We start from the raw sequence: 26549 nt of genomic DNA, 5'->3' as shown, positions 1-26549 counted from the left end.
TATTACTCCCAATATCGCAGGGGTGCACACACCCCTGTGAAACACTTCCTAATATCCAGAGGGAAAGAGGATATTACTCCCAATACCGCAGGGGGTGTACACAGTCCTGTGATACTCTTCCTAATATCCAGAGGCAGAGAGGATGATATTACTGCCAATATCGCAGGGGGTGTACACAATCCTGTGATATTGTTCCTAATATCCAGAGTGAAAGAGGATGTGACTCTCAATATCGCAAACGGTGTACACCCCTCCTGTAATATTGTTCTTAATACCCTGGGAGGGAGAGAATAAGATTACATTGAATATCGCAGGGAATGTACACCCTCCCCCTGATACCCCCTTCCTAATATCCAGGGGAAGAGAGGATTTTACTCTCAATATCGCAGAGGCAGTACACCCCACCTGTGATATTGTTCCTAATATCCAAGGGGGGAGAGGATGATACTACTCCCAACATCGCAGGGGTGTTCACATCCCCAGTTACATTTTTCCTAATACTTAGGGGAGAGACAATTATATGACAGCAAATGTCGCAGGGTCTGTACATCCCTTCCTGATATTGTTCCTAATATCCAAGGGGGAAGAGGATGACATCAAATATCCAAGGGGGTGTACACCTCCCTCCCGCTACGATATTGTTTTAATATTCATAAGAGACCATGAGATTACTCCAAATATCGCAGGGGTTGTTCACACCCCCTGTGATACTGTTTCTAATACCCAGGGGGGAGAAAATAATATTACTTCCAATATTGCAGGTGGTGTATACCCCACCTGAAATATTGTACCAAATATCCAAAGAGGGAGAGGATGGTATTCATACCACTATCGAAGTGTGTGTACACAATTGTTGGAGGGCTCATACTACTCTATTTCAAGGTTTACCACATTAATCAAGGTGGGGTGAAGGGCAGGTGTGGTGGCTCATGCCTGTAATCCCAACATTTTGGGAGGCTGAGGCAGACAGATCACTTGAGGCCAGGAGTTCGAAACCAGCCTAGCCAAAATGGCAAAACCCTGTCTCTACTATAAATACAAAAATTAGCCAGACGTGGTTGCACATGCCTGTATAATCCCAGTTACTTGTGAGGCTGAGGCATGAGAATCACTTGAACCAGGGAGCAGAGGTTGCAGTGAGCCGAGATCGTGTCACTGCACTCCAGCCTGGGTGACAGAGCAAGAGTCTGTCTCCAAAAAAAAAAAAAAAAAAAAAAAGTGATTGATATAAGCAAAAGAACAGGTACATCAGTAGAACACTACAGTAATAACTTTCAGGCAAGGTTCATTGATGAATGCTAAAATTACTAAATGAAACTTAAATGAGAAACTGGATATGTTTATTACCTCAAAATCTCTCTCCCAAAATTTACTGATTACTGCTGTGGCAGTTTCTCCAGAAAGCAAAGATTAATTCTTTTCCCTTGTGGCTATAAACTTCTATAGACTTAGTGACTCACTTCTAACAACGGAAAGGAATAAACATTAACTATATATATAGAGTAGACAAACCAAGCAGACACCACCTTAACTAAGTACTACAGACTTAGTAGTACTAAATGCAATGAGAAAGGCATAATGCAAAGGGAAAGACACATAACTTCTGTGGTATGCTTCCCCAAAATTCATAACCTCAGGCTAATAATGAGGAAACAACGAAGAAACAAATGTAAGTTCAGGAGCACTGTACACAATTTCTGACCATTACTCTTCAAAAGTATCAAAGTCATGAAAGACTTTACACAGAGAAACTGTCACAGATTAGAAGAGACAGATATGACAACTAAATGCAATATAGTATCGTAGTTTAGATTATGAAATAGAAAAAAAGTGGGAAAACTGAGGAAATGTGAATGAAATCTGTAGTTGATAGAACCAGTGTTAATTTCTTAGTAAAATATTAACATACAAGAAGCTGAGGAGTACACAGGACTCTTGTGCTACCTTTGGAACGGTTCTATAAATCTTTATGAAATTATTTTAAAATTAAGTTTAAAAAGTTAATACCATTTATCATGTATGTAAATCAGATGTTTTAAAATACTACAAAACTAAAATTATCTTGTGCTACCTTTGGAACGGTTCTATAAATCTTTATGAAATTATTTTAAAATTAAGTTTAAAAAGTTAATACCATTTATTATGTATGTAAATCAGATGTTTTAAAATACTACAAAACTAAAATTAGAAATAAACTCGAAGTGAAAATGTGTAAGATCATCCATAATCTGAATTTCAAGCTTTTCCAAACAAATCTATTGTTCATCAAAACTCAGTTTTCAACGAGTGCTATAAATCTGAACTCATAAAAACACAATTATACCATCAACATACCCGCTTTTGTTTATACACCGGATAACCATACAAATATTTCAGCTGTAAAAAAGATCCTGAAATTTAAAAGGTTTGACCAAAAAATTATTTATGCCACCTAGTGGTGACTGAGATAAATATGACTACTTAACAACAAATGAATTGAGGGATTGAAGATGCCTATACTTTTGACAAAACTTAACTGGGAGAAAAATGCTGACAATGTGATAACATTTAATATCTGAGATAATGTAAATTAAAGATACTCAAAAATAAAACATTCCAGTAAAATCGGTTTAAAAGATCAATTTAAGAAAGGAGAGCAGCTTTCTGGCTACACGAGCGAGCAGAATATTTTCAAGTATATTAGAGGATGATGTCCATGTTTATTATCTCCATATTATACCATATCAAACACCACAATACCTCCAAGTCATTACCTTCATTATGGAGATTTTCTTGCAATACAATAATTGATTGGAAAAGGGAGGAAAATAAAGAAAGCAAGGAGGGTATTCTTAAATGATGAGGAGAAAATAAAACAAAACTATGGACAAGATTAGCCATTCCACTTTGTGGAGACTACTGAAAGAACAAAGATGAGGCATGTAGTGGTATAAAGAGAATAAAGGGCTTAGGTTTTCCTCCTTGGCTTGCAGTATGTATCCTAGAACAGAAAACTTGCCTTTCTAAACTCCTACACCAAGATCTATAAACTGACATGACAGAATAAACTTATTATCCCTTTAAATTCTAGTATTCTACCAGGCAATCACAGTAGAAGAAATATTCCCGAATCCTTAATAAAAAGTAATTTTGGTGAAATCAATATCAACTTAACAATTAGGAACAAGTACGTAATACTACTTAGAGTTCATGGCACACAGTAAGCGCTTCATAAATATTAACTATTAGCAGAACAGGAAAAGGTGAGAGAAAACAAAACGAACAAAGAAGACGAAGAGAAGACAGTCTAGCACACCATATTTTCTAATCCTAGTTTTGAGACCATTACACACTTAATACCTTCCTCATAAATGTAAACCAAAAATAACCTGTCATCATTCTATATAAGACAGATGTCTTCACTTATTGTTATTTAGGGGAAATCAAATCATAACCTTTTAATAAGACGCAAGAAAAACTGACTCTTTGCACTGATTTTTATTAAACAAGTAAGGCTGGTAGTGGAACATATCTTTATTTAATGCATAAACATAAGTCCCTTATTAGAGAAACTGTATATATTGATGAATATGGTCAATGGTCACATCTATGGGTTAATTCTTTAAAAATCAGAACCAATAATTAGGACAGATTTTATGCTCTCTTCATTACATTGTGAAGTGTCTTGTGTAGTCATATTCTATTGTTGGAATGACAGCTTGTACAAATTTCAAGAAAATAAGAAGATACCTAAAGGTTTTTAGCTAAGGAAAATAAGATTTGTAAATAGTTCTATGTTTTAAGCCCATGTTGTAATTATCCATTTTATTAAGCCATTAATTTCTCAAAAAACCCCACAAAATCTTAATTTAAGTCTATTAAAGAATTCAACTATGCAAATTTGTGTCTATTTAACATGAGGCTCTTTAAGACTACCATTCTAATATTGAATTTGAAACTTCTTAATGAGTAGGTGTTCATATAAGCACAATTACTTTGACATAAAAATAACGGGACAAAGCTATACATGTTTAAATGAGTACAAAATGTACTCATTTACTAGACTCCTTTAAGTTTGCTAGAGTTATGTCAGAAAATGAGGCAGAATAGAGTATAAAAGTACTGTAGCAAAAGAGAAAAAAGTTAAATGAAAATCTTATATAGTAGACTGATTCTAGGTTAGTGTATGTATTTGCCAAAGACTGCTCTACTGGACTGTCTTTAATTAAATTCTGAAATATTTTTTATGTTCATTGCACTTAAAAACATTAAGAGCTTACTTTTCATTGGGGGAAACCAGTTACTATTATGAATTATATATAGACAGTCTTCCAAGTTGCTAGCTAGCATCCAGCATAGAGATGTGCCAGTTAGGCATAATAGGACTTCAGGAGTAAATATGGTTTGGACTGGAAGTTTTTGGTTTGTTTCAGTATCAAATCAGTTCAAAGTTCTTCTTAGGGACACACTTCATTAGCAATGCCCCTCAGTCTGATTAGATGTGGCGCCTTAGTCTCCACATCTAATCTAACACATAGTAGCAGAAACCACGACCAAGTCAAGTATTAACCTAGCATCAAACTAATTCAAGCTATCTGGCATGTAAATCATTGATTTTGACTGTTTCTGATGAATCTGTGCTATGAGTACATGTACTTTAGGATCCAACAGTTTGCTTGGGCATTAACTTGAATTTATTACTTTTGTCAATCCAAGAAAACTGAGTAGGAAAACTATAATAAGATACAAGAAAGGTGCAAGTGTCTTGAGAAAAACGAACATACTGTATTTTAAGAATATCTAAAGCACTTCACATGGTACATTACTTTTTAATTAGCATATTTGTTTAAGCTGAATTATTTGCTTCAGAGACACCTCAGATTGACACAACCTAATTTTACTTTTACCTGATGGGAAAGTATATTTTTGGTAACATGTTAAACTGGAAATGTACATAAGAAAAAGATACTCATATTACTATTCTAAATTAGTAGTTACCTCTGTAACAAGGCTGAGCTACTGCTACACATGGGGACATGTTCTAATCAACTAAGCAAGGCATAACTATCACAATATAACATTTTCTAAATAAATTAAAGACGTCCACTAGGATTTTCAGATGAGAAGTTAAAACAAGTTATAGGTACTATGTCATTAAGGTTACACTAAATTTCTCAAAAAAAAAAAAAAAATCCTAACAGCCATTTTGCCACTAATCTTACATAGGGAAGGATACATATGAACTCCAAGTTCTCCCCCTCCTTCTGCAACAGTCTCAATGATTTTCTTCATCACCTCAGCATGCCTAGAAGCAAAAAAAAAAAAAAATTATTAATGTAGATCGATTAGACCAAAAGAGGAAAAACATATTTTCATTTGTAAAGAAATCGACCCTATTACTGTCAGTGAATTAATTTTTAATAGTTACATTATAAACTATCTCCCCCACCACTCCCCAATAACTACAAAATATTTATTAAAATAGTTAAATTATAAAATATATCCCCTCCACTTCCGAAACACAAGATAATAGATTGTTATGCCATGCAAACAGTTTTACCAGGGGAGGGCGTAATCTTAAAATGCTATGGTAGTCACAGCAGACACAATGGCATTAGTTAGTGTTCTGATAATTCAGACAGATAAGGAAGGCAGAAAACCAGAGAAGAGGAAATCATTCCAGGAGAAAATGTGGAATGATAGCTGTTTGCTCTAAGAAACAAGAGTCATACCAGGCAAATTTAAAAAAAAGAAAAAAAAAAGACACATGTTATCAGTTGGACAAAAAAGCAAAGAGGTATCTATAATCTTGTGATCTGGGCTGTTTATTTAGCTGAGAATAAGCCAAAACTGACAGGGTTTAAGAAAAGCTAATTGGTCAGAGTTGAGAGGTTTGTATTTGTTTCTTTGTCCTAATGGGTATTCTAAAATTTATCCAATTCTGTGTAAAAATAAATTTTTTTTGCTTATAAGAAGAAAGGTATTTATTTATTATTTATATGAAGTTTTTGTCCTATCTATACATCTTTTCATGGCCAACTGGTCTCTCTCCTGTACTATAGAAAAGAGTGATATCAAAGTTAGTATCTAGGCACAGAAACCAAGAAAAAGATAATTTTTAAAGAAACAGTCTTTTTAACATACCTTGGCTTAAATAATGCTGCTTCAGTTTTTATGACTATAACCTTCATGACACAGGCAGTCAACTTAGAATATGAAAGTGAATGTATCATTCCAGAGGATTTGAAGGCACAATCTGAGGCAGCCCATGGAATGGTCTAAAATGTCCTTGAAGTTTTATTTTATAGGCACTCAGATTTTTTGAAATATTTATATCCCATTCCACAATATAGTCATCTATTTTATTAAAATGTTTAACATAATTATCAGTTAAATTATTTTTCCCCCAACTGAGTAAAGTTTACACCTCAGAAAGAGATATGCTTCAGTTTGATAAGCACCATCCTAAGACCTTAAACCATAAGAGGAATCAAGAGAATAACTCTAAAAATTGAAAACTTTTTAGATTACATAATTCAAAACTAAAACTAATGGCTCCTAAATTATTTTTCATAGTTAGCAATTAAAATTTCAGACATAATAAAACTGAAAAAATGAGCAAGGTCTTCCACAGGGTTAAAGTTTGAGAGTAAAGAGGTTGCAGAATATGAGAAGAAAATATTAAAGGTTGTTTTTAACTAGAGGGAAGAGAAAACGAAATGTTTCATCTAACTAGTCAAGAGAATACAAGTTTCACTGAAAAATATTGTTACTAGTATGTTACCAGTATTTTCCAGTCAACTGGGAAAGTTATCTATTAGAAATAACCAACCTAAAGAAATTGGCATGTAATAACTTTTTTTTAAGAAAAATTCTGAACTAATCATGTATATAGGTTTAGCTTCACAGATTTGGCTCTGTGAAAAGACACTGATACAAAGAAAATCCCAACTTATAAAATGCACTTGACTTGCTAGGGCTGACGAGCTCTCAACCGAAGAACGTACATCCATATATCTCCCTTCACTAATCAATAAAAGAAAGCAAATAGGTCACCTAGAAAAATCACAAGGTTAACTCTATAGTCTACATTCACAGAAAGGCACAGTCACAACACAGCAAACCATATCTAAATGATGACTATTTCTGAGTCAAAAACAGAATCTTCCAAACTGTTCTGGAAGCTAAAAAGTGTAGTAAAATCACAAAGATCCATCTATTCTATAAACACCCACAGAGAACAAAAAAATTCTTAACGTATTAAACTTAAAATAAATTGGTGAGTTTTTTTTTTTCCTTTTCCTTATATATTTAAGCACAAGAAAATTTCTAAGGAGGACAAGAGAGAATTTTACTTTTTAGTAAGAAAATTTTTTCTGTTACGGTTCTATGTTTAAAGATTCTCAAGTAATAAATCCATGAAATATACAATCACATCAAAAAATATATTTATCTCTACATATACAGACCTGCATGGGTGAACTGAACACATGGGAGGTGGTGGCAGATGAGGGTGATTTTCAATGGTCACTGTTTTCTTCACATGATCCTGACTGATGTCTTCATACATGTGCTCAACTGTTAAAGGCTGCCGTTGCTGAAAGCATAAAAAATGCTTTGAAATTACTATTTAGGGCCTGGTGCAGTGGCTCATACCTGTAATCCCAGCACTTTGGGAGGCTGAGGTGGGCAGATCACGAGGTCAGGAGATCGAGATCATCCTGACCAACATGGAGAAACCCCATCTCTACTAAAAACATAAAAAAATTAGCCAGGCGGGGTGGTGGGCGCCTGTGGTCCCAGCTACTTGGGAGGCTGAGGCAGGAGAATGGCGTGCACCCGGGAGGCGGAGCTTGCAGTGAGCCGAGATCGTGCCACTGCCCTCCAGCCTGGGCGACAGAGCGAGACTCTGTCTCAAAAAAAAAAAAAAAAAAAAGAAATAACTATTTAGAAACTTTCAGCCTAAATCTCAAGGTTTATAATATATTTAGTTCTCCATCTCACATCACTTGCAATTTAGAATTCTAGACTGTTTAGAATGATTTCCGGGAAATTTTACAATTTATTAATATCAAGGGAGGGACAGGAAGGAGTCACAGCCAAGCTCTGTGACAGCTACTACCCCCAATGCAGAAAAAAAACCTCACAAAAAGACAAGTTTGTGGCTGTCAAAACATTTTATAACTTTGTAACTCATCTTTTACACTGATTTTATTTTCTTGTTTCCCATGTATAGCCATAAGAACGACAGGTTAAACAAGTTGATTTTCTGTCAATTATCCTTTAATTCAATTAAGTAGATGAGTTTTCTGTCTTAAGGGGAAAAATGCATACATACAACAATCCACTCTCTTCACATGTGACATGGTCATTCTGTAAATGCCTATATATCCAACTGATGTAATCCCAAACAAAATTTAATAAAATAAGCCAAGTTAAATTTCCCTCACATTTTGAAGGCATAAGCTTAGAGGTCAAGGAATATGTAACAGATTATTTCTGTTTATGTCTTAGCATTATTGTTGTTACACTGAATAATTCATAGTTCATTCAAAATAAGAAGAATCAAGTTCAACATTAACCATAAAACTGTAAAACAAATGATTTCCAAAATGTGAAACTCTGCAATAAATACTCATGGACCTAATGAAGAAGAAATTAAAACCCAACAATTTAAAGTAATGATATTAAAATATAATGCTTTTAATTTTTACCTCATCATAGCCAAACAACCATAATCGTGGAGTCTGGTAATATTTATCATAAGTGATGTAAAGGTCGTAAGTTCTGGTTTGCAAAATAGCATCTTCACCGCCAGCATCAGTTTTGGCTTTACAAGCTTCTACTATTTTCCTTGTATCTAGGGTAGCCTGGCACATAATAAAAGAGAAAAATTTACAACCATTAAATCAGTATGAATGTGACATTCTAGAAAACCTATTTTTTCCGTTCTATATTTTGTTTTCTTAAGAGTAAATGAACTTGGAACTCAAAGCTAAGTTTTATATGCTATAATCAATACGAACAAATTAGAATTTCTTTGAAAGATCAATATATTATTAGTAAGAACACAAATCCCCAAGTTCATTCATTAAAAATTAACTAAAGAAAACTCAATTTACAAACCTCATCTGTTTCCAACAATCCACTCTCTTCATATTCTGTTATAAAAAACAACAAAAGATTAATCAAGTTCAAGAAAATTCCCTAAACCAATTTAAGTATTACTTCATAGTATCATTCAAAAACTGGGGTTTTGCCTTTGTTTTTAACTGAAGATATTGAACAGATATAAGTGAGTTAGTTCTATACTTCCAAAGGCAAAAGCCCAGAGAAAGCCAGCATGTTTAAGGCTTGACATAATAATACTGTAGAGTCCTCAGTGGCTCCACAGTGTACACAAGGCTACTTCTATAACTGCATAAACATGTTCATTAAAGTCATCAGTGACCTCCTCTTTGCTGAATCCAGTGGTAAGTTCCCAGTTTTCATCTTAATTGACCTATCAGGAACATGTGGCATGATTTAGTCCCTTCTCCTTGAAACACACTTTCTTTCCTTGGCTTTTAAAATATTTTCCTGGCTTTCCTCCCACATCACTGACTGCTGTTTCAGTATCTTCTATGCTGGTTCCTCTTCATCACCTCTACTTTTAAAAGAACCATAAAATCAAACGCTGCAGTAACCAAGGGCTCAGTTTCTGGACCTTGTCTCTCCTCTTATTTCTGTAATGATTTCATCCAGACTCAATGACTTTCAAATTTATTCCCTGCCTGCAGACTTGGATTATTTAATTGTTTATGTCTCCACTAAATAACTAATGAACACTGCAAATATCACATGTCTAAAACTGAGTTCCTGACTCCCTCTCCAAAGCTAAATCACTTTTGATTTTTCCGCATCTCAGTTAATGGTATCTTTCTAGAAGCTCAAGTCAAAAACCTTGGACTCATCCTTGACTACTCTGCTTGTCACATATAACATCCAGTTCAGCAGCAAATCTCTTTGGCTCAACTCTCAAAATATTCCAGAATTCTACTGTTTCTCATCACTACCAATGTTACGACCCTAGCCCAAGCCACCATCATTTCTTGCCTAGATTATCAAAACAGCCTCCTGTTGTCCCTTTCTCCCTTCAGTCTATTCTCACCACTGCACAGTGATTCTGTTGAAATGTCACTCCTTTACTTGAAAAAAAAAAAACAACAAAACCCTCCAATGGCTTGTCTCACTCTGAGTTACGTCAAGACCTTACAGAATCTGGTCCCTGGTTACCTCTCTGACTCCACCCTTTACTACTCTCCCTTCTCTCCTATCTGGACATAAGCATACCTTACAGTATTTTATATAAGCCAAACATGTTCCCACCTCAGTACCTTTGCAGTCTTCCCTCAATTACCTAGTTTCATTCCCTTCCTTCCAGGCTTTATTTAAATGGTATGTACTTTCAATTAGGTTTTTCTGGACCAACTTACTTAAAAATTGCAACACTCATTCCCACCCCAAGATTCTCTATCCCCTTTCCTCTTTTATTTTTTCCTTAACACCTATAACTAATACAGTACGTATTTTGCTTATCTATTTTTTGTCTCCACTGATTAGAATATAAACTCCATGAGATCATGTCTACTGCTTTATCTCCAACACCAAGGACAATACCTGATAAATACCGTACTGCCCAATAAATATTTGTTCAATAAATGAAAATTACCTTTATATTAGATACCATTAACACTATTGCTGAGCAAAATTACATATATAGCAATTCTTTAACTCTATCTAGGGGAAATATAATAAACATACTAAATGACTATCAGATATTTAAGGCAATACCACAGCTTGTACTTTGAAAACAGTGCTTTACTCGAAGGGTTCTATGCTACCCCACCATCCCAACTTGGTCAACTATGCCATTCAGAGACAGATGAAATTCAGAAACAATATTTGGGCAAGAAGGTGATGAGTTCAGTTTCTGACAACTATGAGACATCCAGGTGGAAATGAAACTGAAATAAATCTGAAGTTGAGAATATCTAGGCTAGAGGATTCGATATGGAAGTCCCTAGCATACAGATGGTATGTGAGGCTGATGTGATCAATTTTGGTTACAAGTAATTCATTCAGATTTCCTTAAGGAATAGCAGTTTACCATGCAAATAAGGACAAGAATCTCACTAAAATTTAGGAACAGATATAGCTAGGTTTCATGGGGAATTGAAAGTAATTGTGAAAACAAACAGAAAGGTACTTTTGGTCTAGCAAGCATCACTTGCCATTATGGTGTTTCAACTCTACTTGGCACCATCTTCTACTTCTGCATGCTACAAAACATAAACTATCTCACTCTAAAGTCTATGTAGTTTTGGGATTCAGCTGCCTTACAGCCTTCAATGCCTGCCCTTTTTAATATTCTTTTCCTTTTTCCAACTTCTTATACATGCACCCTATTTACATATATAAATATATTCATATTTAAACTCTCACAAAGTATTGGATGTAATTTATATGCTATCTTTCTTGTTGCACAAATTTTCATGCCAGACTACAGAATGCCATTACAGAAGAAAAAATCTGGGAGTACAGAGAGTAAGCAAGGAAAAAAAAAAAAGAAACCCATGAAGCAGTAACATTTAATAGCTGAGGGAAAGAAAAAGAATCATAGATGACTAGAAGAAAGAGTCCAGGAAAGAGTAAGAAAACCCAGTGTTATAGAAACCAAGGGAGGAAAAAAAAAAAGAGAAAGATATGGTTAACAGAATCAATGCAGAAAAGGTAAGTGTAATAAAGATAAACTGGATTTAACAGAGAGGTCACCCTGGTGACAGCAATTTTTTCATCTACTTTTAAATATCTGAGGTTTCAAACGTATTGAAAAAGATTATCATGCTCATAAAATACAAAGCTTTGAATAACCATGTGCTCACAGACCCATACTGCTCTGTTCTAGTGGGTTTCTCTCTCTTGTAACAATGATTCACTAATGCAGTGATTTTCCACTGGCAACTCTAGGAGGAGGACTTTTCAGAATCTTGGGAAACTGACGGGATTCTGTGTAGTTCAAAAGGCCCCATTAACCGAGCATAGTGGCTTACACCTGTAATCCCAGCACTTTGGGAGGCCGAGGTGGGCGGATCATGAGGTCAAGAGATCAAGACCATCCTGGCCAACATGGTGAAATCCCGTCGCTACTAAAAATACAAAAATTAGCTGGGTGTGGTGGCGTACACCTGTAGTCCCAGTTACTCGGGAGGCTGAGGCAAAAGAATCACTTGAACCCAGGAGACAGAGGTTACAGTAAGCCAAGATCGCACCACTGCACTCCAGCCTGGCGACAGAGTGAGACTCCGTCTCGAAAAAAGAAAAAAAAAAAAAAAGGCCCCATTGAAACTCACTATCTTCAGGTTTTAATAGAAAGATGCTATCAAAGAGGGAAAAGCAAACACAAAATGCATAATAAGCAAACTTTGTTCTGCTCTGAAATAATTTGGTTAGGAATTAGTATCTTACAGCTGTATCCAGTATTAAATATTTATGACTAACAGTTATTCCAATAAAAATGATGTTGTCCAAGACTATGTTTGGAGTAAAATAGAAGAGTCCAAGATCAAGGTAAGTTTTACACCAATGAAATTTATGAACTAAACATATATAAAACACTCACTAGGCTGCTAATTGCTAAACTTACAACTCAATGAAGAATTCTTAATCCACATCAACTACAAATATTCTAAACCGATATTCTAGTGGAATTGAAGCAAATCTAGAACAGGAATACCTTCCATATCTGCAGCTTCTCCTTCATCTTCGTCTTCTTCCTCTTCACATAGTGCTGAGCAATCTTGAAGTCTTATATTGTCCTTTGAAATTAATTATGTTTAAAATCACTTGAGTATATACATTAATTTGAATACTGAACACCCATGTGCTAGCACAGTGGTAACCACTGTGAAAATAAGAATGACAAGGCAGTTCTTGTCCACAAAAAACTTAAACTCCAATGAAGATAATGAATTCATATATCAATCATTAAAAGTAATGTGCTAAGTGCTGTGACTGAAAAATAACAAAGGTTATTATGGGAGCAGTAAGAGTCATCTAAGCTAACTAAAAATAATTGCCAGTTGCACTTCCAATAAAACAGTAGTTTTGGTTAATCAATTCATTAGTATTAGAAAATCAGTTCAAAATTATATTAACTTGTGCACTTATAATTTACGGGGAAAAAGTGCATATATTTATAAATCAAATATAAGCTAAAATATAAATCAAACACTATTACATTCTAATTTGTTAACAATATCCTAGCTGAATTAGGCAAGTTATCAGACTTTACAGTTATTAAAATGCACAAGATATCAGTTCAATTTCTTAACTATATTAGCTCTAGAGTGAAAGAACAATATTGACGGACACGTTTAACATCTGGGTTATCGTTTTCACAAAATTAATATTCTCAAAATCTGAAGTCAACATAATAAGTGCATAAATTGAACATTTAGTTTTACCGAGGTTACATTTTACTTAGGGGTGGTTTTATTTAACACTAGAAACTTAAAGTCATATGTTTAAAACTTAAATCATTCTTAGACCCAAAATTGAAACCACAAAACCGTTGTCAGAGTAATTATTATATGAGCTAATATCTAACAAATTAGTCATTAAGAAAAATTTTCATCATATTGGTGATATTTATACTTGATAAAGTAGAATACAATAGAAATTGACAACCAAGATTAATACTTGTGTTTTGGATGGCAAGTATTCTAAGTTACAAACAATACTAAAGGAATGACCATAAGCCCGTCCAAGAAAAACACTTCTATCTACACTACTCTGCCATTTATCATTCCCAAAGTCTGAAGCATATATAGTAATGGTCAGAGTAAACAAGATTTTCTGAAACAGCAAAGCAATTTGTGTGATTTCTCCATAAGTCATTCAAACACTCCAAAAAGTCTAATTTCAAAATGATGAATTCTCAGGCCAAAGAACTAAATCTTAAAGCATAAAACTGTACATAAAAAAAAAAAAAAAACCTGTCTTCGTTTCTATCACTTTCTGTTAAGCCCCAGTAACAAATCTGGAAAGATCCAAATGACAAAAACACACACAGAATTTCTTTAGTAACTGTTGTAGCAAGTGTCATAAGACTAGGAACATAATTATTCCATTCAAATAGTCTATCCTCTAAGTGATTTGACAGTTAAAAAAATAATTAAGACAAGGGTGAAAGCATTTTATATTATTTTTTCATATCATTTCAAACAACTACAGGTATATAAAAACATGAAGACAACTGCGGTTGATCTCTCTGAGAAATGAAAAGCTAATCTAATACCTACAACAGCCTAAAATAACTCAAAATTTCCAAGCAAAAAAACTCTACCCAATTATGTTTTACTCCCATAAATCATGCAATAAAACTTAACAGATTAAGCTTCTATTCATTCAAAATGTCATGAATTTGAATGATGCAAGCTAATGTTTGCTTTCAAATTTTCAAAAACAAACCCCAAATTACCAGTAATTGAAGAAAATACAGAGACAATGATTAAATTGCTTATGGCACTATTTAAGCTATAAAATTTAAATGTTAGTATATCATTAGCATCTACTAGTAAGCAAGTAGTTAATTCCACCCCAACATTCTCCACTTATATGACATTTGGTACTAAATACATTTTAAAACAAAAAAGTCATCTCTTTTAAACTAGCCTAGAAGTTGCTCCGGTCAGTGAAAATTAGTAGTTTGTACAAGTTACAATCTAAAAGCTGTTTTACTTAACCATACTACAAATTAAGGAAAACAAGAGATGCATTAGGCAGCAGTAGTGTTTTGGTGTGTTGAGAAAGAAAAATGAACGGGGGAAGAAAATAGCTGGAATTTTAAAAAGCTTGATAATAAATAACCAGGGTTTTTATAAGAAAGATATGGTGATTATATGTGTGTGTATAGACAGACAGACAGATAGATAGGCAAGTAACTAGTCATTAAATTCAAAAATGTAACTAATTAACCAGTACCTTATTTTCCAGTGTGATCTCTTTAACTGCTTCAGTTATTCCTGTAATACCTACGTAAAATTCGGCAGAAAAGAGTAACTAAAATTAAACTGTAAACGACCTATTTACTTATTAAAGTAATATAAAAATGCTGAAAATTCCCACAATTTCTCTGAAATAAGGAGGCAAATAATAGTAGTATCTTTACAAATGAACTCTAATAAGTATAGTCACAGTGACACCTCCTCAAATTTTGAAAAACTCATTAATATTTTACCATGAATTACTTTCCTTGTTTGAATCTCTATCACAACACTTTCTCAGAAACAGAACAGTTTGGCCAGGTGCAGTGGATCACGCCTGTAATCCCAATGCTTTGGGAAGCTGAGGCAGGTGGATCATCTGAGGTCGGGAGTTCAAGACCAGCCTAGCCAACATGGAAACCCTGTTTCTACTAAAAATACAAAAGTTAGCTCGGCGTGGTGGCATGTGCCTGTAGTCCCTGCTACTTGGGAGGCTGAGACAGGAGAATCGCTTGGACCTGGGAGGTGGAGGTTGCAGTGAGCTGAAATCACACCACTGCACTCCAGCCTGGGCAACAACAGTGAAACTCCATCTCAGAGAAAAAAAAAAAAAAAGGGAAACAGAAGAATTTTAAAAACTACAGGACTCGTATGTACATTTTAATTAAACTTGCATTGAAATTTTCTCAAAAAGCTATTAGTTATCTTAATATGGGCTGATGATCCCTTATCTGAAATGCTTGGGACCAGAAGTATTTCCGATTTTTAAAGATTTTGGAATATTTGCATAAATACTTACTGGTCAAGTATTCCTAATACAAAAATTCAAAATGCTCTAACGAGCATTTTATTTGAGCATCATATCAGTGCTCAAGAAGTTTTGGCTTTTGGAACATTTCATTTGGATTTTTGGATTAGGGATACTCAATCTGTTATTTGCTTCAGAAATGTAGGATACCCAAAGGTAGTAATATCATATCACATTTATACGAGGCTTTCTACTGCTTCCACATCTTATTTAATCCTTACAACGACTATCCTATGAGGAAGTTACAGTAATAATGTCTTCCTATGAAGAAATGAAGTCACTGGAGAGATGACTTGCTTGAGTGTTATACCCAGTTAAATGATGAAATTGGGATTAAAACCCATACAAGCTAACTTTTGGCTCAATCCTCTTATACTCTACTGGGCAAATACCTCAAAACCTACTTGTCTCAAAGAAACCGTTAAGCAGGTGGCAGCACCACCAGTCAGCCAGATAACATTTCTACTTCAAAGTACCTGTCAATGTTAACAAAATAGTTTAACAAGGATAAGAAATATAGTAAGACAAGCATCTGAAGTTACTGAAGAAAAACCTAAGTACAGAACATGCTTAGCTCCTTTGTTAATCTTCTAAAATTTTGAGATGTCTGTTCAATATGCCTAAACAAAACAAATAGCTAACTTTCACAAATAAAATAGGTCAAAATCCACAGGTCTAGCACAAAGCTTTTACTTCAGTTTTTCTAGAAATTACTATATAACAGGTACGACTATTTCATAACAGTAAAACCCAAATTTTAACATACAAATTGACTGCGGAACATAAGAACAAAGCAAATCAACCTCTTTAATTTGTCAAAATATAATAAGTAGTATGCCATTAAAACACTTCTAAAAGTAGGATACAGTTAACAAAGAAAAAGAAAGCTCAAATGACTGTAATGAGTAATACTCTAAAGGGTTATGGTAATTAATTTTATGTCAACTTGGCTAGGTTGTGGCACCCAGATATTTGGTCAAACACCATTCTAGATATTGCTGTGAAGGTATTTTTGAGATGTGATGAACATTTAAATAAGTAGACTGGATAAAGCAAATTACCCTCTACAAGATAGGGGGATATCATCCAATTAGTTGAAGGCCTTATAAGAAAAAGACTGAGGTCCTCCAGAAGAAGGAATTCAGCCTCCAGAATGCTTTAGGACTAAAGCTGCAATATCAACACTCCCTGAATCTCTAGTCTGCCAGTGTGCCCTGCAGAATTCAGACTTGCCAGCCCACATAATCAGATGAGCCAATTCCTCTTAAAAACAAAACAAAACAAAAAAAACCTATCTACCTATATCTATACCTATGCAATAGTCCTTGCTTATCTGTGGGAGATACATTCCAAGACCCCCAGAGGGTGTCTGAAAGTACAGATAGTACCAAACCCTACCTACGCTGTACATGACGGTTGACCTGATAACCGAGTTGGCTATTAAGTGACTAATGGCTGGGTAGCATATACAGCATGGATACACTAGACAATGGGATGATTCACCTCTTGGGCAGAACGGAGCAGGATAGCAAGAGATTTTATCATGCTACTCCCAACAGTGGGGGCAAAAATTAAAACTGATGAATTGTTTATTTCTGGAATTTTGCACTTAATATTTTTGGACCATGGTTGACTACGAGTAACTGAAACCACAGAAAGCAATACCTACTCTGTATACATCCTATGGGTTCTGTTTCTCTAGAGAACCATGACTAATACACAAGCTAATAGAAGAAAAAGCCCAGGAAAAGCAAGGAGAAAGCAAGGGAAACTGGGTTGAATAAGGAACAAGTATTTGGCCTCATAAGTCACTAACTTGACATCAAAAACAATGCACAATCAATGGTTCCAGTCAGTCAACAGAGAATTTCCTACTGATGTGTTGACAACATCTTCCAGGCATGGAAAAATCAAAGCAGAAGAGTTAAAAGACTTTCACTACTCAGTGGGGGGGAAAAGAAGGATGATTTTTGAAATTACTCTTAAAAGTTTTTCAATCTGTTATTTCCTTTAGGCTTTGATATAGCACTCGACTCACTAATAAGCCAATAAATTTCAGATCAAGGAGCCCAAGTCCTGAATCTTTGCCTATAACTCCATAAGGAAAGAGATGGCAGCATCCTTTATTCAGAGTAGAGGAGAAACTGACCTAAGAAGGAACTTTTACCTAGGCAGATACTTAGCACTCTGTCTACTGCAGTGAGTCTCAACTGAAGGCAGCAATTTTTCCCCCCATGGAACATTCAGCAATGTCTGGAGCATTTTTGGTTGTTAAAACTGAGGGATGCTACTGGTATCTAGTGGGTACAGGCCAGAGATACTGGTAAGCATTCTACAATGCACAGAAAATAATTATCCATTCCAAAAAAACAGTGCCAAGGTTGAGAAACCCTGTTCTACTACTACTAAGGATATACCTCCTAATCTCTAGGACTCAAAGGGAGAAAAACGTATTTAGTATCATGGACTTAAACTTAGAGCACATTTTCCATTCCAGAAAACAGTGCCAAGGTTGAGAAACCCTGTTCTATTACTACTACTAAGGATATGCCTCCTAATCTCTAGGACTCAAAGAGAGAAAAATTTGTTTTTAGTATCATGGATTTAAACTTAGAGCACATTTTCTTCATCAAAACTAAGTAATAAATGGTAGTTAGCTTCAGCAGCACATGATAATATGCATTTACACAGTTATATAAATATAGTGGCAAAACAGTGTTTTAGGACTTAGAATAAAAAAGTATATTCAGGGTTTCAAATAACTCATAGAAACACTTATAAAAACCTTGCATTCAACTAATTTAACAAATATTTACTGACCAACTTCTACATCATACACTGTGATAGATACTGAGAATTCAATGATGAATCTTTACCTTCATGGAGCTTACAGTACTGAAAATTTCTTTTAGTCGTTATTTAACAAATAATTATTAAATACTTAATAGATGTCAGTTCTCTGGGTAAATGTGAGTACAGTATAGTTCCTGTCATAGAGAAGCACATAATCCAGCAATGGAATGACAATGACATGTAAGCAAGAGACTGTAAAGCAAAGTAGTATGCATACTCAGCATCTCTGACGGTCTTTTTTTTCCCTCTCTTTATTTAGAAACTAAGAAAATAATATTGAGTATTTTCAAATTGCAATGGAAGTAGTAGGTATTATAGAAATTTGGCATACTCTGGCCAGGCGCAGTGGCTCATGCCTGTAATCCCAGCACTTTGGGAGGCCGAGGCAGCCACATGACGAGGTCAAGAGATGGAGACCATGATCTACATGGTGAAACCCCATCTCTACTAAAAATACAAAAATTAGCTGGGCATGGGGGTGCACACCTGTAGTCCCAGCTACTCGGGAGGCTGAGGCAGGAGAATCACCTGAACCCAGGAGGTGGAGGTTGCAATGAGCAAAGATCGCACTGCTTTCACTCCAGCCTGGCGACAGAGCGAGACTCTGACTCAAAAGAAAAAGAAATAAATTTGGCATACTCTAAAGGCTTCTTTTTTAAAATTTGTCCTCCGGCTTTTTTCATGTAAGTCTATTGGGACAAAACTATGCCTTATGTATCCTCTTTTTTAAATCAAGGCTATTATAAAAGATTGTGAAAGAGTTTAATTTAAACGAAATATATGTCATTCTATTCTCCTCTTACCTGTGTTGTGATATGTATCTACCCATCCGCCATCACCATCATCTTCTTCAATGATAGCTTCCAATTCATCTGAATATTCCATCTGTTTGCACCGCTTATAGCACGGCACTATAAAAAAAAATGGTAAATACAGTAACTAGCACATAATCTGCTAACTATAAATCCATTAGAAAGAAGAAAGAGCTTAGTCCATAAAATAGGGTGTTTATACCACCAAAATACTAAGTGAATGTTTCACTTTTAAAGGTGATTAAGAGTTACATTCAGCTCACAGACACGTAATTATTTGGCTACATTTACCTTTTCCTAAATTGCTTTGTCAGAAGACAAGTAGAAAAGCTCTATTGGGAATGTTCTATGCATTCCTTTACCATGATGGTCTGTGAAGAACAGCAGGCTGATGTCAGAGATATCATTGTTCAATTTCAGTCTAATGAATAATAATACCTTATTTTAATGGCTTTACTCTCAGAACATGGAGCTACCAGCTATCATATTCAGTGGTGGTAAAGGTGACCTCTTGTTTTCAAGGCTAAAGTAACTTTCAATACAAATTTTATAATTCATATTTAAGTTCCAGTTATTCACAATGGATAAAACAGTTTAAAATTCACCAACCTTCTGATTTTTACTTCTTTATACCATACTGGTAAGTTGTTCATACAGCAAATGTGTCAATTAACAGGTATTATTATTCATAAGTCTAAGATTGGGTAATTATATGGTAAAAGCATTATAGTATAAGGTCAACAAATTGCTTTTTAATCTCCTGATTTTTTTTTTTTAAACAACCAGGATATAAATCATCAGCCTTTGTAAAAAGAAATATGCTGTAGAAAAGAAAAAACTGCTGTTTTGTACCGTTTACTTTCCCTTTCCTATAATGAGTAAATTGGAACAGAAATCAATGTATTGTTTTGTGGTTAGGAACTATAACAATCTTTTGATGTTGTTTTTAAATTTAACTTCATAAAGAAAACACTACCTGTTTTGGCCAGGCGCGGTGGCTCATGTCTGTAATCCCAGCACTTTGGGAGGCCAAGGTGGGCAGGTCACCTGAGGTCAGGAGTTCGAGAACAGCCTGACCAACATGGCAAAACCCTGTCTCTACTAAAAATACAAAAATTAGCCAGGGGTGGTGGCAGGCCTGTAATCCCAACTACTCGGGAGACTGAGGCAGGAGAATCGCTTGAACCTGTGAGCCGAAATCATGCCATTGCACTCTAGCCTGGGCAACAAAGTGAGACTGTCTCAAAACAACCAAAAAAACAAACAAACAACAAAAAAAACACTACCTGTTTCAAAATATTTTTGTGTCCTTCAATGACACAATGGATAATAACATCTTCAGTTCCGAGCTTTTAGATGTCATAGGTAGTATGAATTTCATTTTCCATACAAAATTTCAGTCTAAAGAAGATTAAAATCAAACACCTAGAAAGATTATTATGAAGCCAACTTCAAAAAAATCCACTTAGAAGTCTAACTTTCCTTGGGGCCCTCTTCCTTCATATCTTGACAACTTATATGTTTTTGGCAAAAAGAAATAACAGAAAGAGGAGATAAAACTAAGGAAAAAATTTTCAAGCAATAGAAAAACCCAGAGCTTCATTTTAATATACCTCTGTGCAAAATTTATTAATGTGTGCAACATAATTCTTACCATTTTTGGTTACCAAAAATTGTTTGCCTGTTGGTAGGTATGCCTTCACTTTCAATTCTTCCCCTGTAGCCCTTTAAAAACAGTGAAAAGCACCAAAATACAAAATATATTTTAATAGGCAAATATACAGCAGAAAGCATTACGTATAAATCTCAAAATGACATAATCCATACTTCTCAGAAAACTGGTTTAAAATTGATATGGGAAGGACTCCATTAAGTAATATATGTCAGGGCATGGAAAAAAGCACAACAATAATCTAAGTGAAATATACTAAGAGATGCAGATAGACCCAAGAGAATTTGGATTAAATATTAGACAAAAGGTAGAATAATATAGAATTATTAAGCAACTATTATGTTTGCCTCTAAACAACAAAATATGCTGCTCCTCAGTGAGTTGTAGCCCACTGTATAATCTCTCACATTTTTAATCCTAAGGTACTGCTGCTCATCTTGAGAACAAGAAAAGGCAGAAAAAAAAGCTGCATGACATTATGTAACAATGTAGGTGGCTGGCAAAAAAAAAGCCCTGTTCCTATCACTGTATTAAAATCAGAACTAAGAGACAAAATATGCTTTGAATCATAAAATGACAATATTAATAATTCTTGAAAACAAAAAACCCTTTTATTGAATGCTTATTAAGTATAGAATTTAAGTCTCCAACATGTTATTTTCAATTAGTCTTCATAACTCTAAATAGTAGAAAATATAAATATCCCATTTTATAGTTAAGTAAACTAAAGATTAAACAGATCAAGTTGCTTATGATCACAAAACTAGGTGGCAGAGCAAGGATCAAAGCCAAGTGACTTCAGGGCTCCTACTCTTAAACACTGCTCCCTCTGTGGGTCAGAGCCAACTATCTACAACATTTCTGAGCTGCTCTGGCACCTCTTCTTAAGAATTTGTGGGTCATCTGAAAACTGTGAGAGGTATAGTGGTATGTGGTGTCTGTCACAAACATATGAGCATAAATTTGGAGTTCTGCTGCCTTTTCAAGCTTCAGTCTAAAGTTCAAACCATAGATCTGGGCACAAGGTAAAGTCAGGAAATGCCCTAATATTATTTGACAGTGTTCTAGGCTTCTTTTGACTAGTCCCAAGTGTCAAATTCAACAATGTCATGGCAACACCTGAAGTTCTGAGGAAAGAGTTAAAATAAGGTCATGATAGCACTGGTGCACGTGAAGGCATAAGCATGGAAATAACCTGTCTCTAGCGCTGATTTAAAATGGATTTTTCCTTTGGCCCAGCAATTTAGTCAAAAGTGTGGACACTGAAGTGGGGTATAATTGAGTTCTAAGTTACAATAAAAGTATTTACATCACTGTAATTCATAAAATGGAATAAAACTACTAGTACCTGCTAAAAAAAGATCCTATCCATATATACAAGCCCCTACAACAATGTTATAAATCAAATACCTAAACTACTTAATTAAGCTGGTAGAACAAAGAAATCTCAATGAAGAAAATGCTTATCATATTGAAAAAAATCCTAAATCAGTTATTTTCACAAAATGAATATTACTATAAACCTCATTTCCCTATTTGACTTGAAATACATATAAATTATAGACCAGAACCTAGCTAAATATAGTTTTAACAGAAAGTCTGGAATACAGAAAAAAAAACCACCTTTATTAAATCAGAGAGCTTCTATGACATGAATTTAATTTTAAATATGGAACAAAAAAACACATGTAGGAGAGAAAAATACATAAAAACAAACTTGAAACTTTAGTCTTTTGGTACATAAATAATGCCTTACAAAATAAAGAGTAATTGAAAAAAGCAGTGACAACTGTTTCAGCTACATGGTCATTATTAAAATGCAGGAGAATAACAGGCCAGAGATGAAAAAGAGTTTCAAGCTCTTTAGATATTAAGAAAAACATTATCAATTGGAAACTTATTAATTATAGAATTCCTATCCCCAGTCAAAACTATACCTTTCAACTACAAATGAAAAAAAAAATTTTAAGAAAAAAGATACATTAAGTGGAAGCACCTATATACAAACAAGGCGATAATTCCAAACAATTCTAGTTTAAATAAAAGTTCTGCCAATATTGCAATCATTTTTTCAGCTACCAGCAGGGAGTCTTTATCATGAGTACTTGAAAGTAATAAAACATTGTTATTATTCAGAATATTTTAAAATATAGATTGTGAAAACTGCTAAATTGCTTAAAGTATTTTAGTAATTAAAATAAAAGCTATTGAAAAAAATAAAACCTTAAAGCCTCTTAATAGCAGATTTATAGTGAAGGCCTTAAGTGGTATCATAAACCTTTCTTTTAGCTTTAGCTAGTTTTCTAAAGATGGAGCATACTTTTGAACTTAACAGAAAATGTTTATGTCTTATATTTTAAAGAAAATAAAACTGCAAAATCTCTGCATTTATTAATGCCACAAACATGTTCAATAAATTTTGTTAATTTGAAAAAAAAAAACCTGCTCAAAAAAATTTTTTTTTGATACAGGAGCCTCGCTCTGTCGCCCAGGCTGGAGTGCAGTGGCACCATCTCCAGCTCACTGCAAGCTCTGCCTCCTGGGTTCACGCCATTCTCCTGCCTCAGCCTCCCGAGTAGCTGGGACCACAGACGCCCGCCACCATGCCCAGCTAATTTTTTGTATTTTTAGTAGAGACAGGCTTCACCGTGTTAGCCAGGATGGTCTTGATCTCCTGACCTCGTGATCTGCCAGTCTCGGCCTCCCAAAGTGCTGGGATTACAGGCGTGAGCCAGTGTGCCCCGCCAAAAACCTGATCAAATTTTATTAAACTATTTATTCAAAGAAACAGAAGGTCAGACTTAGATACTATGAAGAAAAGAAATAATAGTAAAGGAAGTAAATGCATTTTTCTCAAGTCCATCATATTGTGCTAACACAGCAAAATAACATACACCCACTTGTTCTTCCTTTATTTTACTTTGAGTATCACTGGGGGCATTGTTTAACAGAAAAATCTGCTGGGGGGGAAAGTTAAACTGGTCATTCTAATTTTCATCCATTAACCTATTTTGCAAATTGCTATAATTCTGAAGCCATGCATTTTACTAATTTTCTATTCTTTACTCAATATTACTTACCATTGCCATGTTGGACAGTGGTGGACTAGGTGATCTCCAGCTGCCACAAACTATTCAGGATTTAGAAGTAATATGAAAAAAAGGAAAAAGAAAAATCAAACATCATTTGATGTGCAAGGTGGCAAAATACCAAACTGATGGCCCTAGGTAACACTGAAATCCAGTAAGCAATTAAAATATAAACAGCACCAAAGCTGCTCTACTAGCCTCAAGATTTATTTTTGATTATGACTAAACTGCAACGTTTTCTAATGTCTATAAAAAAATTCAAATTAATCTTGGAAGAAAAAACATCAAGTGCTGTTTTTTAACAATTCAGTTTTTGGCCGGGTGCGGTGGCTCACGCTTGTAATCCCAGCACTTTGGGAGGCCGAGGCGGGCGGATCACGAGGTCAGGAGATCGAGACCACGGTGAAACCCCGTATCTACTAAAAATACAAAAAATTAGCCGGGCGTGGTGGCGGGCGCCTGTAGTCCCAGCTACTCAGAGAGGCTGAGGCAGGAGAATGGCGTGAACCCGGGAGGCGGAGCTTGCAGTGAGCCGAGATTGCGCCACTGCACTCCAGCCTGGGCGACAGAGCAAGACTCCGTAAAAAAAAAAAAAAAAAAAAAAAAAAAAAAAATTCAGTTTTTATAACTGGATTAATTAATGCCAAAAGCAGTATCATGAAATTGATAAAGGTAAGGCTATCAGATTTAAATTGTCAAAATCCATTTTAAGGATACAAAAATGCAGACAACATTCTTGCCAATGACTGAAAATAAATAAAAACCCGAAAAAAATTACTAAATAGATGCAAGTCTATAATGTAAGTCTACTTTATTATATCACAAGGCACACTTCTTCCTCTTCCTCTTCTTTTATTATTTTTAAAAATTTAAGTAATTTTGAAAGCTTTTTTGCACTTCTAAAAGAGAAATGCAGTGCCAAAACAATGGGAAAAAGTTAGAAGCTTTTTGGTCTCACTCTGAAAACACCTACAAAATTAACAAACTGAATCCTCTAACAAACCTCAGACTTTCTAAGTGGGCTGAATATTCTACAAGTTTTTGTTTTTCTTCAGAAATAAAAACCAGATTCAGGGAGATAAACTTTAACCATTTGAGAAGTATCAGTTTACATGAACATGAGCTGATCTTACTGGCGAACAGAAATCCTGCTTATTTCTGAGGGCAGAAAATTTAAGTCTGTTAAGCATAACTGCTCTGTCCCAACTCAAGCAGGATGTGCACTGTCAGGCCTCTGAGCCCCAGCTAAGCCATCACATACCCTGTGACCTGCACGTATACATCCAGATGGCCTGAAGCAACTTAAGATCCACAAAAGAAGTGAAAATAGCCTTAACTGATGACATTCCACCATTGTGATTTGTTTCTGCCCCACCCTAACTGATTAGTGTACTTTGTAATCTCCCCCACCCTTAAGAAGGTTCTTTGTAATTCTCCCCACCCTTGAGAATGTATTTGTGGGATCCACCCCCTGCCGGCAAAACACTGCTCCTAACTCCATTGCCTATCCCAAAATCTATAGGAACTAATGATAATCTCACCATCCTTTGCTCTCTTTCCGGACTCAGCCCCCCTGCACCCAGGTGAAGTAAACAGCCTTGATGCTTACACAAAGCCTGTTTGGTGGTCTCCACACAGACGCGCGTGACACGCATATACTTGCCAAATTACTTCTATTTTGCAATAGCTCTAGCTTAAAATCTTGTATTGTTCATGGGTTTATTACACAGCAAAAAATTACAAAATATTTAATCTCTAATACCTTTCTGAGAAAGTATGTGTATATAAAGTACTCTAGTTTAATTTGAGCATATAATTATATCAAATAAGAATTCTAAGAATAACCTCTTTTAAGATGAAACATTAACAAGACATAGCAACTGGATTCCTGACAGAAACTTTGTTTCTGTTCTTTTACTTCAAATAACCTTATGATTTAAACAGTGTAAGTAAAGACAAAAACCAAAATAAAAACAAGTCTCTTCCCCAAATTTTGAGCACTTGAGGTCATTGCAACCAGATGCTACATTTAGCTCTGTGGTTATCAGGAACTACTTTATTACCATTAAAAGTAATAATTTAACTAAATGAAAGCAAAATAATTACAAATAAAAAATTCTTTCACTGTATTGCCTTGAAGTAACAAGACTAACATTTTATCTCATAGTCCCTATAGCAGCTTCTATTTAAAAACAAGAACACTAGGAGGCAAGAAAAACGAAAACAAAACAAAACAAAAAAAACAGACTTGCACTGATAATGAATACATGCGTACATCTGCCCTCATTAGCAATGGCCATCATGACTTGC

At 34.9% G+C, this 26549-nt stretch overlaps 1 protein-coding gene across 1 annotated transcript in view; it reads right to left on the bottom strand.

Annotated features, from left to right (window-relative positions):
- Positions 1–3462: 3462 nt before the first annotated feature.
- Positions 3463–26549, bottom strand: part of ATG3 (autophagy related 3) — a 29009-nt gene continuing 5922 nt past the window's right edge. Inside the window, exons 3-12 of the mRNA XM_032150181.2 lie at positions 24231–24280; positions 21133–21203; positions 19470–19577; positions 15004–15053; positions 12755–12836; positions 9106–9140; positions 8694–8849; positions 7449–7576; positions 5216–5284; positions 3463–3729 (exon numbers count right to left, since the gene is read on the bottom strand). Coding sequence (XP_032006072.1) covers positions 3648–3729; positions 5216–5284; positions 7449–7576; positions 8694–8849; positions 9106–9140; positions 12755–12836; positions 15004–15053; positions 19470–19577; positions 21133–21203; positions 24231–24280 — 831 coding nt within the window. The 3' untranslated portion in view covers positions 3463–3647. The remainder of the gene's footprint in view (positions 3730–5215; positions 5285–7448; positions 7577–8693; positions 8850–9105; positions 9141–12754; positions 12837–15003; positions 15054–19469; positions 19578–21132; positions 21204–24230; positions 24281–26549) is intronic.

The sequence above is a fragment of the Hylobates moloch genome, unplaced genomic scaffold (assembly GCF_009828535.3).
Source record: "Hylobates moloch isolate HMO894 unplaced genomic scaffold, HMol_V3 SCAFFOLD_4, whole genome shotgun sequence".
NCBI classification, from domain to species: domain Eukaryota; kingdom Metazoa; phylum Chordata; class Mammalia; order Primates; family Hylobatidae; genus Hylobates; species Hylobates moloch.
This window is presented reverse-complemented; position numbering and strand designations above follow the sequence as displayed.